The sequence below is a fragment of the Coregonus clupeaformis genome, unplaced genomic scaffold (genome assembly GCF_020615455.1).
Source record: "Coregonus clupeaformis isolate EN_2021a unplaced genomic scaffold, ASM2061545v1 scaf1527, whole genome shotgun sequence".
NCBI lineage: Eukaryota > Metazoa > Chordata > Actinopteri > Salmoniformes > Salmonidae > Coregonus > Coregonus clupeaformis.
This window is the reverse complement of record NW_025534981.1, coordinates 114,193-130,812: the sequence shown is the minus strand read 5'-3', so window position 1 is coordinate 130,812 and position 16,620 is coordinate 114,193. Positions and strand designations below refer to the sequence as shown.

At 43.7% G+C, this 16,620-nt stretch overlaps 1 protein-coding gene across 1 annotated transcript in view; it reads right to left on the bottom strand.

Moving 5' to 3' along the window:
* Positions 1-2,458: 2,458 nt before the first annotated feature.
* LOC121560120 (DNA-binding protein SATB1-like) overlaps positions 2,459-16,620 on the bottom strand; it is a 51,052-nt gene continuing 36,890 nt past the window's right edge. Inside the window, 5 exon segments of the mRNA XM_045218366.1 lie at positions 2,459-4,673; positions 4,676-4,954; positions 4,957-5,064; positions 6,889-6,930; positions 7,192-7,401. Coding sequence (XP_045074301.1) covers positions 4,488-4,673; positions 4,676-4,954; positions 4,957-5,064; positions 6,889-6,930; positions 7,192-7,401 — 825 coding nt within the window. The 3' untranslated portion in view covers positions 2,459-4,487.

Genomic DNA, 16,620 nt, shown 5'->3' with positions numbered 1-16,620 from the left:
AAATAGCCACCACTTTGCACACTCTTGGAATTCTCTCAACAAGCTTCACCTGGAATGCTTTTCCAACAGTCTTGAAGGAGTTCCCACATATGCTGAACACTTGTTGGCTGCTTTTCCTTCACTCTGCGGTCCGACTCATCCCAAACCATCTCAATATGGTTGAGGTCGGGGGATTGTGGAGGCCAGGTCATCTGATGCAGCACTCCATCACTCTCCTTCTTGGTAAAATAGCCCTTACACAGCCTGGAGGTGTGTTGGGTCATTTTCCTGTTGAAAAACAAATTATAGTCCCACTAAGCCCAAACCAGATGGGATGGCGTATCACTGCAGAATGCTGTGGTAGCCATGCTGGTTAAGTGTGTCTTGAATTCTAAATAAATCACAGACAGTGTCACCAGCAAAGCACCCCCACACCGTAACACCTCCTCCTCCATGCTTCACGGTGGAAAATACACATGCAGAGATCATACGTTCACCCACACTGCATCTCACAAAGAAACGGCGGTTGGAACCGGTCTAATGTCCATTGCTGGTGTTTTTTGGCCCAAGCAAGTCTCTTCTTCTTATTGGTGTCCTTTAATAGTGGTTTATTTGCAGCAATTCGACCATGAAGTCCTGATTCACACAGTCTGAACAGTTGATGTTGAGATGTGTCTGTTACTTGAACTCTGTGAAGCATTTATTTGGGCTGCAATTTCTGAGGCTGGTAACTCTAATGAACTTATCCTCTGCAGCAGAGGTAACTCTGGGTCTTCCATTCCTGTGGCAGTCCTCATGAGAGCCAGTTTCATCATAGGGCTTGATGGTTTTTGCGACTGCTCTTGAAGAAACGTTCAAAGTTCTTGACATTTTCCGTGTTGACTGACTTCATTTCTTAAAGTAATGATGGACTGTCGTTTCACTTTGCTTATTTGAGCGGTTCTTGCAATAATATGGACTTTTACCCAATAGGGCTATCTTCTGTATACCCCCCTACCTTGTCACAACACAACTGACTGGCTCAAACGCATTAAGAAGGAAATAGATTCCACAAATTAACTTTTAAGAAAGCACACCTGTTAATTGAAATGCATTCCAGGTGACTACCTCATGAAGCTGGTTGAGAGAATGCCAAGAGTGTGCAAAGCTGTCATCAAGGCAAGGGGTGGCTATTTGAAGAATCTCAAATATATAACACTTTTTTGGTTACTACATGATTCCATATGTGTTATTTCATAGTTTTGATGTCTTCACTATTATTCTACAATGTAGAAAATAGTAAAAATAAAGAAAAACCCTTGAATGAGTAGGTGTTCTAAAACTTTTGACCAGTAGTGTATACGCATAGATTGCATTAGGATGACTGATGCAGTGTTATTTGGGTTGTTAATTGAATTCGTTCTGACATTTCTTGATTTTCTTTTTTTTATTTTTGATTGTTTATGTACTTGTTTGACATTTTACTGCACTGTTAGGAGCTAGTAACACGAAGCTTTTCACTGCACCCAGTATAACATCTGCTAAACTGTGTACATGACCAATAAACTTTGATTTGATAATACACATACCATTTCAGACATTAATTTAGTTTGATTATAACTCAAAGATGTCAAACAGTATTTTTCTTTGTCATGAGATATTGTTTCCTACCATACTGCATTGTTTGATCTAATGCATTCTGGGAAATGTATTTTTTCAGATATTTTAAAACATTAAGGGAATTATGAATTATTATAGACAACCCACAACATGATCTTAGAATATTTCCAGACCACTGTATTTAAAATTGTTTTAGAAGAATGAGTTTTAAAAATGAAATGTTTCAACCTTATGCTACATGTTATTGGTAACCATACATCATGCCAAAATAAAAATTTCTATGGTGATAAATGAGCCATTTGAATTTCATTGAATTTAATTCAATTCTACTTCGTTCAATTCAAATGCTGCTTCATGTGGGGTGTGGCCATTTCAAATTCAATTCAAATTCAAGATTCGAATTGGAATTAAAGAGCCATTTGTAACTCAATTCAGAATTGATCCCAACCCTGGTATGTACACTCTTAGAAAAAAGGGTTCCAAAAGGGTTCTTCGGCTGTCCCCATAGGCAAACCCTTTTTGGTTCCAGGGAGAACCCTTTCGGGTTCCACATAGAAACCTTTTGGGTTCCATGTAGAACCCTCTGTGGAAAGGGTCCTACATGGAACCCAAAAGGGTTTTCTACCTGGAACCAAAAAGGGTTCTTCAAAGGGTTCTCCTATGGGGACAGCCGAAGAACCATTTAAAGTTCTAAATAGAACCTTTTTTTCTAAGAGTGTACAGTGTTTGTTAAACTACTGTGACCATTTCCCCTTCAATTATAAATAACCTAAAGTGCTCAAGAACTCAAATCTCCGGTGATTGAACCCCTTAGAATCCCCTCATGTGAATATGTGACTCAAGCATCTGTACATTTCTCCTCCTTTGCTTCAAACACACACAATGTTACACTGGCCTTTATTTTGAAAAAGGAAAAAAAGTAGCAAAACATCGAGGGAATCCAGCCCAGACTGGCTGGCACATATCCGAGGGTGTTAACAGTTTATGGTAATTTCAGTGTGGAGCAGACAGACACCTGAGTTCACCTGGGGTTCAGGGAGAGGTCAGGGCACATGTGCTGTTTTGACACGTTTTCTCCCTGTAGAGGGCTTCGTTAGCACAGGTATTAACACCCCACTTTTATTTATTACTCAGGGTCTCACAGTTACTTCAGACGCTCAGGACAGTATCAAGATAAAATATGCAAGAGTGGAGCTCATGTACAGTGGTTTTCAAAGGTATTGGATATGCGCATTTGTTAAAAGTGTTAACTTTTGCACCCAAAAAAATCAGACAATTATAAAATGTGATACTTACAAACTAATTTGACTGAAAAGTCATTATATGTTGGATATCTACTGTTGAATATGGTAAGAGAAACCTTCTATAGGCGCAAGGAGTACGGTCACATGAATGCCAAGAATCTGGGGTACAATACAAACCGTTTAATTGTGTAATTACAATAAAGAACCACTCCTAGTTAGACAATTTCTGCATAAAGAAACCGAGAAACACTTATAAAACAGTCAGTTGTAACAAAATAACTGGTGTTCTCATTGAAATAAACTAATAAAAAAGAAACACTTTTTTATACAGGATATTTATACAGGAATAGCTTTGAATTGGATTGTTAACCAAAGGAAGACACATTGCAGACATCAATATTCACACAGATTGCATATGTTTTTCTCTCTCTAAGGTGTTCTATAGGTTAGTAATTTACCTAATCTTATTTGCATGATAGTAAAAATTGCATACAACATTAATTGTGAAGCTTGTAGCATGAGTTGCTTGACATACAGCACTTTTATAGGCAACCTTTAAAGCACATTTTCCATTTAAAACGTTAAGACACTTTTTGTTTTTACTGCCAATCAAAATTACATTTATAAATAGAAAAGGATCAGTGAAATAAAAAAAGCGCTTTGTAACAAACTTTCCAAAAAAAGTAATTACATCAGAAACACTGCATGAACTGCAAATAAATAATGTAGAAGACAACAAAAAACAGAGTTTGTGATTCACATTTTAAAACTGTGTGGCTGATTCAGAAAGTTACAGTGACAAAGGTTTTGCAAAATAATCTAATCGGCAGTGCCATATAGTACAAGGCATTTATTGGCATAGTTTCTTTAAGACTGTATTTTTTTTTTTACAGTTAATATAATGTCTATATATATATTTATATTTCTTCCTAACAAATAATATGTAACGATTGAGCTATTCTCGGCGACGCACCTGGGGTGCGTTTTGCGTTCCAGAGTTTGAGTGATCCGTAATCACTGTCATGTTTTTCGCTTTTTCAAAGAATAACTAATTTGCCAGCAGGCTTCCAGACTTAGTACCTTATCATTAAGGCCTTGTCATCCACTTGGTCCTCGATTTCATATGCATTTTAAAAATCCAGTTAACACCACATACGTAAACACCTATCAAAGTCCTATCAAACTCCATGGGGACTTTTTATTATAATATCAGTAGCTCAAAAATGAAAGAAAATCAGTGTAAAACAACAGACATTAAGTGCAGTCAGCAAATATCCACGGCAATATACTTAAGAATACTTTCTTTTGTGCAGGTTATTTAAATGATGCATCAGTCTTTACAGTGAATAATACAAGTTTTACAAAATCAGAAAAAGCAATACTTATTCGTATTACTGTAGTCTGTGGAAATGGGGGGTTTCCAGTGTGAGAACGCTAGCGTTGCGTAGTCTTTCAGTCTGCATTGATATATAAATGCTACTCGTACGCATAGAGTCCAGACTCTGCATTGATAAAAACAATACTCTTTTCTCTCGCAGCGGTCGCACTGCGCTAGTCAGACCATTACCCTTTAGCATTGCATTCAGTCTCTGTCTGTACAGCAACACTACTCTTTCAGCACAGTGTTCAGACTGGGGGCCAAATCTCTACTCCTTGGCCTCGTGGTCAGACTCTGAGTGGGGCCTCGGCGCGGGCCAGGTGCTCCTCGATCTTGATGGAGAAGATGGTGCTGTTGGTCTGTGTTTTCTCTTCCAGCTCCTTCAGCAGCTCGGCGCTGCCCTCCCTGAAGTCCGACAGCTCCTCCTCGAAGGCCGGGCTGCTGCTGCTGCTATTGCTGGGCTCCTTGGGCGGTTGGCCGGGTGGTTGACGTAGAAGCGCTGGTTCTGGAAGAACTTGATGATGGTGAGCTTGGGCAGGTCAAGCTGGGCCGACAGGGTGTGGATGGCCTCCTCGTCTGGGTACATCCCCACGTCCTGGATGAAGCTCTGGAGAATGCCTAGGGCCTCTAGGGAGATCTTGCCCCCGCCGGAGCGAGCCTTGGTGCCCCCGCCGCCGTGGCCCTCGTCCTCCGTCTCTGCTGGGGAGGCGGTGGAGGGCTGGCGAGGGGGCAGCCGGGGGCCCATGGTGGTTGCTGCTGCTGCTGTTGCATGGGCTGCTGGGACAGTGGAGGCTGGGAGGGGTGCTGGAGGGACATGGGGGGCTGGTGCTGCTGCTGTGGCTGGGGCGGTTGATGGGTCTGAGACTGTGATGGAAAAAGGGGGGGAACAAGAGACGGGATGTTATCAGTGAACACTTATCGGTGACTTAATAAGGCCTTTCATTCAAATCAATTGAGTTGTGTAGAAAAATGGTCCCACTGTGTATAGAACAGGCGCTCCGCTGGAGGAATTTCCATGTAATATCTTATTGAATGTAATCAGTTCTTGAGATATTTTCATGTGGAAATTGTGTCTTTCATTGTGGGGTAGAGTTACCAGCACTCACATATAAACCTGCGCGTGCACACATGCACACACACACACATACACGACACACACGCATGCAAACACGTACACAGACACTGAGACACTGGGAATTCACACGGAAACTGTGCATTCTGGTTGGTACTATCGAGCTTATCAGACCCCATTCAAATGATATTGCCAGACCGCGATAAACAAACTCAATGTGTGTACAATTCAAAACGCGATCGCCGCCGATTGCCATGGGTGTGAGAATGCTAACGATGGCTTTGCTTTGCCGTCGGTATCCCGCTAGTGTAAACACATGACACATTACTCCTAAAATGTCTCATTGTTTGCGTGGAGAGATTGTTGAGTGGGCAACTCGTTCTCCTTATTGAACACACAAAGTTTTTCTTCCTGAGTCAGACCCACTCCAATTGGAGTTTGGTAATGAAGTTTAGAAAACACAGCACTTTACAGATAGCTTATCGGCCAGCTGCACAGCTTCACTCAAAGATCCCATTTAACACTAGAACACACACATATAGGGAGCTTTAATAAGGGCGGGTTAGCCAATGAGTGCCGGCTTCTCTCTACGTCTGTGCGTCACTGTTTTGCCGCAGTTCTCTCTTGAGAACAAGCTTTTTAATCAATCGACTGACCTGGGTTGACAGAGTTTCAACATGAACACCAATAAACACTATGAAGTGCAAGTGTTAGTAGTTCCTCTATGTATTACAGTATTGAGGCATTTTACTTGAAGCTGTCACGATCGTCGGGAAGAGAGGACCAATGCGCAGCGTGGAATGTGAACATACTTTATTTATTATTCACCACACGAACAAAACAACAAACGATACGAAACGTGAAGTCCTTGGTTACAACACAAACCATACGGAACAAGATCCCACAAACACTGTGGAAAAACAGGCTACCTAAATATGGTTCCCAATCAGAGACAACAAGCAACAGCTGATTCACGTTGCCTCTGATTGAGAACCACACCGGCCAACATAGAAACAAACGAACTAGACAATCACCCTAGCACACAAAACACATAGAAACCACACACCCTGGCTCAACATAACAGAGTCCCAGAGCCAGGGCGTGACAGAAGCCAAATAATTTATATTCCATTAGCAGTTAACTTTTCTGAGAAGTATCCCACATTTTTTATCTGATATTAGGCTCAATGAGAAAAATCTGATTACGGTATTTCTACACTGGTGCTTTTGTATGGGACTGGCCATATGTTTCTGGCTAACAAAATAACTGATCAGCCATTCAGCTGCCACTATGTTTAATATAAGTATTTATGTTTAGAATTCACAGTTTTAAACGTTTAAAGTGAGTCTCAGGTTTCTGTGTTCATTTGCTAGCTGCCTTTTAAAAGGAAAACTTAGACAAGTTAAAAGTAAGGGTAACTTTGTTATAGTATTTCATCAAAAACACAAACTTCGACTATTACTGTGTTTGTGATTAATAGAGCTCATTTGTAGAAATGTCCCCTAACTGCTGGTTATTACGAAAACCAGATAATTACAATGTAAAACTAAGGGATAATACTGGTTGTATAACTGAAATCACAACATAAATGAAAGAATACAAATTCTCTCTCTCACCTGTAGTGGGTCTGTGTGGGACATATACATCAGAGTTGGGTTCTGTGGGTACAGACATCAGAGTTGGTGTCTGTGCTTGTGTGTGTGTGTGTGTGTGTGTGTGTGTGTGTGTGTGTGTGTGTGTGTGTGTGTGTGTGTGTGTGTGCTGTGTATCTCCTCTCATCTTCAATGGATATGCATGTGTCCACTGCACATATGTACGTATGTGTATGTGTGTGTACATGTCTATGTGTATTTATGCGCTTGTGTGTGTGCATGTATGTATTCATGTATGTATTAATGTGCATGTCTTTGCCTCCTCACCTGCATGGGGTCAGTGGAGATGTGCATCATGTGCGAGGGCCGGTCGGCGTGGTGCTGCTGCTGGCCGGCCGTGCTCTCCTGTTCGTAGATGGCGTCACGCTCCGCCTGGGCCAAGCTCAGGAAGCGGCGGATCATGGACAGGTTCTCCCACAGCGTACGGTTCTCCGGGCTGGGGTCCTCCTTCCAGCGCAGAAGCTCACACAGCCAGCCCTATACAGAAAGAAAACAACAGAGAGGTTTAGCCTAACCCTCCATTCAACTGCTGTACTCACACAGAAAGAAAGCCCTAACCAGGGGCGGAGAGTGTACCCTTAGCTATAACTTTCAGCCCATTCCTGTAACATGCCAATATAATACAATTCCAAGGGCAGCAGAAGAGCACATTCTGTGACCATTAGGTATGACAACATACACATGTATGTAGTATTCATAGTATGTAGCACAACATGAAGAACCCATTTAACAGTTTACATGAAACATTATAATCTAGCCCAGCAGAGGGCCATGAGAGATGGGACTGTGGGCCATAGAGGACTGTAGCTACACAATATGAATTTACACAGAGCATGTATCTGAGAAGCCCCAGTCAAAGGGAGCTTGTGTGTGTGTGTGTGTGTGGGTGCAGCTGAGCGGTACAGTACAGTAGAGACGGAGCCCATCTATGGAGCTCTGTGATGAGGTCCTGTGACTCAGTTATACAGCACTAAATGTGGAGGGAACTCAACTGGGCCGTGTGAGGGCAGGGCAGGGGAGGATCACCATGACAGAACTGAAGCAGAGGGTGAGAGAAAATAGTGTGAGATGAAGAGTAGAGAATGAGGGAGCCAGAAAGGGAGAGCGAGAGCGATAGAGAGAGAGAAAGAGAGAGAGAGAAAGCAAGGAATAGAAACAGACAGAATAGTGATTTATGACCGGTAGAGAGAGCCAGGATGAGAGGGAAAGCAGCTTCATTGGAGGGCGAAAGAGAGAGAGAGAGAGAGAGAGAGAGAGAGAGAGAGAGAGGGAGGGAGGGGAGAGGGAGTTAAAGAGGAGTGAAGGGAGAGCGAGTGAAGCTGTTCAGCCGGTAGTCTGTCCTGGCAGCGTGACAGAGCAGTGCTGTAATCTCCCACCAGTGTGCGGCAGCACCTTTCATTTCCACAGGATTACACTGCGCTGGTCACACACACACACACACACACACACACACACACACACACACACACACACACACACACACAGGGGCAGAGCCACGCCACCACACTGCATGCAAGAGATAACTCAGCATTTCTGTTGTCCCCTGTTCCAACTCCTCCCCTAAGCCACATCAAACCCAGGAGGGTTTTGGAGAAAGCCAGGCAGCGAGGGAGGGAGAGAGAGAGAGGGAAAGAGAGAGGGGGACAGAACAAGGAAGAGAGAGATAGAGAGTGAGAAAGAAGGAGAGAGAGGGACAGAGAGCCCACCTTGTTCCTCTGCCACGTTTATTGTTGCCTTTTTAAATTTGCATGCAGAGGGATTTGGACCGCGTTACCACTCTGATGTCTGTTGGTTTCGGCTGATTCAGTATTGAGGAACACCCCTCTTTTCGCCCCCACATGCCTCCCCGCCTCCTCCGAGCCAGAACTGAACCACACTACCCAGGCCGAGATTAAGTAATCCAACTCAAACACTCCCCAAACCAGCAGGATTAAACCCAAAGTACTCAGTCAAACAAAATGCCAACATGAACCCCATAGTAATTCTGGAAAGTCCTTACATAAATTAACTACAGTAAAAACATGAGGTAAATTCTTAATATGTTGTCCCTATACTATTTATATTTTGCTGAAAGCTCGTTGATAGAATGCTGTAAGACTAAAGTAAAGGAAGTTTGACGCAGAGAAGTTTAACATTTACGCAAAAACTGGTAAAATTATCACAAAAGTGTAGCTAATGTCAAAATGGCAGCTTCCCTCAGTCGTCCTCACACAAGTGGACAGTCAGCGTTTTCCCTGGTGGTTTAAAGAGCTGAAGTCGTGTTTGTGTTTGTCTAATTGCATTGCTTCCACAGGCCTGGCAGAAGCATTGAGGGGAGAAAGAGAGGTAAGAGAGCTGGTCAGAGGAGGTGACACTCAGCTCTCTTGCCAGCAAACTCAGGGGGAAAAAACGTCGGTTTCAGTCAAAAACGTGAGGTGAAAACTTCATTTGGAGTGAGGATTTCAGTCTAATAGTCACAACGACAATGTGACGTGGTGGAAAAACCTAAAATGGTGTTCCAGCTTACTGTTACACTATCAGTCGATTTCTATGACTTAACCATTGTTTCAACTTCTAATTGAAATGTGCAGACTTTAGAAACTTTAGATAGACTTTGCAGAAATGTATAAGCAGCATCAATTGGTGTAATAGGTATTAGGTTGATGCAACATGCATGTTGTGTCACTGTGTTGAAACAGGCACTTACAATAAGAACCAAACATCTCTGTTGCTGTACTACGTCCATATTGTTAATTTCTCCCCTAACAACACTGTTTGAATACATGTACTTACACTGCTCACCAATTCTGAACTACCTCGAACTCTCTCAGAGTTAGTGAAGAGCTCTCTATAAATGAAAATGTATTATTCATAATGATTAGCATGGAGAATGGCGGTGTGGAGAGTGACCGCCCTGCCTTATTTTTTCGTCCAATCTGACCGTCAGCACACGGGCTGAGGGGTCAAGAGGTGCAGAGTGACAGAGTAATAAACTCTTCAGCAGCAGCCTAGCAGAGCTCCCATTGTATAGCACAGTATAAATAGCAACCAGGCACTCTGATTTACTTTGCTCCGAACACAATGGCAGAATTCATGCGCGAGATTCACCCAACTATGCAGCGGCACACCGTACCATGTGTGTGTGTGTGTGTGTGTGTGTCTGCAGCAGTCACAAGCTGCCAATGAGAGCATAGGCCTGCTCTGTCAGGGAACAGCCCGGTATTCACACCCACCCCTCCTCCCTTCACCTCCATCCCTTCTTCCTCCACAACATGGACGCACATTACTGCATTAATAAACAACACTCTGCTGTGAAACCCTGTATGGAAAAAAACAGACCTGCCTCCACAGTCACACGGCAGGGCCAACACCTATCTCTAATCTCATTTGGTCATTATCAGACCCATCAGTCCACCACCGAAAAATAACCCGGCAGATGTCCATCAACTCTGATTCTCTTTTTGTTAGGTGGGGGGGATTATAACACAATCAAATTAAATATGGTGCTTTATACAGTAATTTTCTACACTGAAACAAAAGCACATTTGACCTTGTAGAAGCAAAACATCTGCTATGGGAAGGGGAAACAAACAAAAACTTGTGACAGTTGGGAGAAAAAGATTGCGATCCATTGTTGTGGCTGGACTTGTGGAACTTGTCAGAGGAGGGAGAGCCAGCCAGACTCACATCTCTGTGTCCGAGAGGGAGAGGGAAATAAAACGTGGGAGAGACAAAGCATTACTGTCTTTCCCTCCTTGAACCTGGCATAGGCCCCAGCTCCACTAGCAGACAATGCTATGCAGATAAATGCAGCTGATAACACGGTATGTTCAAACCTGTTTCTCCTCCGCAAGAGCGTGCACCTTAGAGCGCGTTCACCCCACACAGTTACGTGCACTGGTTTATAAATACAGCATCATGCCCATCTGTTGAAATACCGACCTGCTTGATGCTCGGCATATGCGAGTCTGCCGCAACAATAAGCAAATATTGACTGTGGAAAACGGACCCAATGTTTTGTGTGTGTGAGGAAGTCTTAATATGCAAATAAGACAGGTCCGAGCACCTATTCAAATAGTATTTGGCATGGAGAGAGGAGAGGGGTGAGAATGAGGGGGAAATGGGGTCGAGGCCCTTAATTGAACTCAACCATTCTTCCCCGGGGGAACTGGAGGTCCAGCTACCATGTGGCCATCCTGAAAAATCCTACACTCTTAGCATGCATTTACAGTGCTGACTAGAGTTGGGATTCCTTCTACACGTCTCACTCATTCCATAATAAAACAATGAGTAAAGATTTTGAAGCACTTAAGTAGAGTAAGTAGTACAAATAAGTAAAATCAAATAAAATTGTATTTGTCACATGCGCCGAATACAACTGGTGTAGACTTTACCGTGAAATGCTTGCTTACGAGCCCTTACCAACGATGCAGAGTTTAAAAATAATAATAAAATAAAATAGTAACACGAGGAATAAAATATAATACACAAGAATGGAGCTATTTACAGGGAGTACCAATCCCAGATCAATGTGCAGAGGTACGAGGTATTTGAGGTAGATATGTACATGAAGCCAGGGTTAAAGTGACTAGGCATCAGGATAGATAATAATACGAGTAAAAAAGTGTGTGTGTTTGTATGTATGTGTGTTTGTGTTGTGTCGATATGCATGTATGTGTTATGTGTGTGTGTGTATGTGTGTATGTAGTGTATGTAGTGTATGTGAATGTGTGTGGGTTTGCCAATGTAGTGTGTATATATAGTCTAGTAAGTGTGCGTAGAGTCAGTGCAGATAGTTTGGGAACCATTAATTGATTATTTAGCAGTCTTTGGCTTGGGGGTAGAAGCTGTCTCGGAGCCTGTTTGCCAGACGGTAGCAGAGTGGACAGTCTATGGCTTGGGTGCCTGGATTCTTTGGCAATTTTTCGGGCCTTCTCTGACACCGCATGATATAGAGGTCCTGGATGGCAGGGAGATCAGCCCCAGTGATGAACTGGGCTGTCCACACCACACTCTGTAACGCTTTGCGGTCAAGGGCGGTGCATTTGCCATACCAAGCGGTGATGCAGCCAGTCGGTGATCAGGCCTTCCACCGTCGTGTCGTCAGAAAACTTGATGATGGTGTTGGAGTTGTGCGTGGCCATGCAGTCATGGGTAAACAGGGAGTACAGGAGGGGACTAAGCACACACCCCTGAGGAGCCCCGGTGTTGTGGGTCAGCGTGGTGTAGGTGTTTTTGCCTACCCTCACCACCTGGGGCCGGCCCGTCAGGAAGTCTAGGATCCAGTTGCAGAGGGAGGGGTTCAGTCCCAGGTTCCCTAGCTTGGTGATAAGTTTGGAGGGGACTATGGTGTTGAACGCTGAGCTGTAGTCTATGAACAGCATTCTCACATAGTTATTTCCCTCTTGTCCAGGTGGGAGAGGGCAGTGTGAAGTGCAATTGAGATTTCGTCCTCTGTGGATCTTTTGGGGCGGTATGCGAATTGGAGTGCGTGTAGGGTGTCTCGGATGATGGTGTTGATGTGTGTCACGACTAACCTTTCAAAGCACTTCATAATTACAGATGTGAGTGCTACACGGCAATAGTCATTTAGGCAGGCTACCTTGGAGCTCTTGGGAAAAGGGACAATGGTGGTCATCTTGAAACATGTTGGGATTACAGACTGGGACAAGGACAGATTCAAAAATGTCAGTGAAGACACTTGCCAGCTGGTCTGCGCATGCTTTGAGAATGCACCCTGGTATTCTGTCTGGAATACAGCCTTGTGATTGTTAACCTGTTTCAAAGTTTTTCTCACATCGGCCACGGAGAACGAGATCACACAGTCATCTGGAAAAACAGTGACTTTCACGCAAGGCACATTGTTATATTCCTCGAAGCGAGCATAAAAGGCATTTCGCTCATTTCAGAGTTCTGCATCGCTGGGCAACTCACGGCTGTGTTTCCCTTTGCAATCCGTTTTCGTCTGCAAGCCCTGCCACATACGACGAGCGTCAGAGCCGGTGTAATAGGATTCCACCTTCCTCCTATATTGCCCTTTTGCATATTTGAGGCCTCGTCGGGGGTCATAGCGGGCTTTCTTGTATGCGTCCATGTCCGTGTCCCGTTCCTTGTAAGCGGTAGCTCTAGCCTTCAGCCCAGCGCGGATATTGCCTGTAATTTTTGGTTTGGATACTTATAGTAACTGTGGGGACGAAATCGTCTATGCACTTATTGATGAAGCCCGTGACTGTTGTGGTAAACTCCTCAATGCTATTGGATGAATCCTGGAACAAGTATACAGCTATTATGTTTTGCAATAGTTTTCAGGATTCACCTTTAGTAAATGGTAAAACAAGTAGAGTGAACAGTGAAATGTGCACCACTACATTAGTTCCACCTGGTAGAGCTCAGGTCCTGGGCTTTACTCACTGATCCTGCAGGGGATTGTCCTGGACATGGTAATACATGGTAATACTCTTGACTGTTCACAACCATCTGACTCCCTGCAATATAACTCATTGGACTGGGGCCTGACTGTCCATGAGCATTTGTGCTGTAGAATGAATCGATCAATTACCACTCTTTAGAAACAACACATTAAAAAGTGATGATTTGTGTTGAAGCAATTGTGCACAAAACCATCCAGTCAAATTGTGAAGCCTTAGTAGGAAATACATTGCTCAACAGACTATAATGTAATCTACAATTTAAATCCCTTATTTTTGACATTTATACAGAGTTTAACCTGTAGCTACATAAAAACATGCATTAATGTCTGTCAAAGTGGACTTCCTTCGAATTGGTTGCCAGATTCGTTACCTAACCCCTTTTGCAGGAGTGTCAACAGTAGAGTATGCATACATACCCACATCTGCTCAATCTGAAACAAACAAGGCAACCTGCTTCCCTGTATTCATTTTCAAATTGCAACATGGGAAGTCTTGACCGACACATTTCAGACCTGCAGTAGAAGATTTATGATGTCAAAGACACCAGCTGGGAAACATATGATGTCAGCGTTTACTGAGTGAAAGGTCATGCCCTCTTGCATCACAATGCGCCAGTTGTCAACAATAGCAGACTGGAAAATCTACATTGCACATTCTGCGGAGTGAAAGCATGATTGTGCAGGAAACGTTCTCATTCTCAGCATTTACTCTCAGAACAATGGCAATCGGTTCATCGTCACAGAATGTCACAGTTGCAGTATGAATTCCTAAAACGGGAACACTTACAACTGGGACAGAATGACCAGAGCAGGTCAATGAAATGTCAAAATCCTCAAATACAGAACATGACACATCTGTGATCTGCTCTGCCAGGCTACAAAATGCCATGCCAAAAAAAAGCCCCAAAACAAATCGCTATGTTGTATGCAGGGTCTCTTTGTCAAACATTAGGAGGCATGTTCAGTTGACTGTGTACAGTAAAATCTCTTCATCACTATAGTATTCCTCTGTTTACATCTTCTATGGAGTCCACAATAGTATTGAGGCAGCTACAGAAACAGGAGAACAAGTAAGAGAGTGAATGAACGCACAAAGGACCACCAACTCACAAAAGAGGAAGAGAGAATTTTCAGAGTTTCAGAGCTAAACATCATCTGAATTAGGAACACACCAATCACCTACAAGGAGTGTGATTCCATCAATTATAAGCACTTGATTGAGATTTAATTCAAAGCTGGAGTTTAATTGCTAATATCAGAGCATAATTAAGCTGATAAATCATGGCTGATCTTATTGAATTATGGATTAAAATAGCAGAAAACCTGCAAATTGTGTATGTCAGCTAAAGCAGCATCTGTAATTGGTCTACAAATTTGCTTTCAGATGGAAGGGACTGTTACATTTTTTCAAATCTCCAAATAGGAACTTTGGTCAAAATCAAGGGTTTCAATGAATGATATGTATGAGATGTGAGGGACGTCTTAACCTTCTGTATAAAATGAGAACTGATGTGGAAAGTCATAGCTATACTGTATGAGAAGCCTACTTTGTGGAATCATGTGCGTAGTAAGAGTGAGGAAAGAGAGAGAGAGAGAGAATGAAAGAGAATGAGAGCGAGAGATGGAGAGAGAGAGAAATAGAAAGCGGGAGCACACAAGCACTCGAATAGGCCCTAATGTCTCCCCATGCAATTCCCCCCCTCTCTCTCTCTCTCTCTCTCTCTGTCTGTCTTCTCTGTCCCCCCCTCTCTCTCTCTCTCTCACACACAGACTAACACATCCCCACACTGCATCTGCCGGAGCTAGTGGCTGTAGTTAAATTGAAATATTTCCTGGCGTGTGTCAGAAGCATGCAGAATGGTAATTATGACAGATCTGATTAGGCGGGCCGAGTCAGGCGGCTCCGGGCTGCAGGTGCGACCTTGTGCATTCCTGCGTGTGTAAATAAAATTAATTACAAGCGTGGGGGCGCGCGGCGCGTGACATCGGTGCGCACGGGGGGGGACTCCCACAGGGGGCACCCTAATGGAATATTTTCCCCGAGTCTAATAATACAGTTGGTATTGACTTGAGGTAATTAGGGGGATCATTAAAGCGCTTTTCCCGGCGTATTTGCCTGCCTGATCAGATTAGCCAGAATGGGCCTCAGAACAAGCCCTGTGTGGTCTGTCAGAGGAGATAGTGGGAAAGTGCTGGAGCGAGGCTCTCCCCACACCGTTAGCCCGGCCTGGGAAGGAGAAGCAACGGGGGCGTGGAGGGTGAGAGCTACGTCAGACTTGGGACAGCGCGGGGCAAATGTCGGGGAGTGGAATGTGGGGATGGAGGTAGGTACAGTAGGTGTAGTGGAGAGGGGCAAAAGAGGAGAGGGGAGAGAGGAGGATGGAGGGGAAAGAGCAGAGCATGAGGCAGATGGGAGGTAGTGAGAGAAAGAGGGTGTGTGTGAATGAGAGAGAGAGAGAGAGAGAGAGAGAGAGAGAGAGAGAGAGAGAGAGAGAGAGAGAGAGAGAGAGAGAGAGAGAGAGAGAGAGAGAGAGAGAGAGAGAGAGAGAGAGAGAGAGAGAGAGAGAGAGAGAGAGAGAGAGAGAGAGCGAGAAACAGACAGTAGAGTAGTACAGTAGAGAGGTATGTGCATGCTCAGTGAGACAGCAGTCCTGCTAGAGGGGGTTGATGAAATGAGAGGGAGTGGGTTAGATGCTGGTGGGGATTCCTCTGTCCATTAAACAATAAGAAAAATGCTCATTTCAGACGGAGGAGGAGGAACTGCCTTTTGCGAGATAATTCATACACTAAATTAATTATTCAGACATCTGGGTCTCCAGTTCAAGAAATTGTCTCTTTAATAATATAGAGGATCTGCCACCGTTTCCCCGGCAACCTAATAACCAAGCAACCGGATAAATAAATAAATCAATTAATAAACAGTCATGGCCTTTATTTCCCTTTTGGTGATGCTCTCTCGTTTTTAATCTGCCTCGGCTTCGCAGGGAGACAACCCGGAGTCTGTAAACAAACAATGGAGATATTCTGTTGGCCGTTGCACCACAGACACAGTAGTGTAACTTTGGGAGGTGATTTATAACTTCCCTCTGGATCAGCCCTATAACCGCACCCCAGTCATATTATCCATGAAGGCAAAACACTCAAGTTATAAACCCCTCACATTTTTTTAATCTTTAGGTTCATGACTCATGGTGTAGGAGGTCATGACCAGTTTCTCCGTAGACTCTTCCTGCTTCAGAAGATCAGATATTATTAAACTCTGTCAAAGCAGTGAGTCTACATTCCAA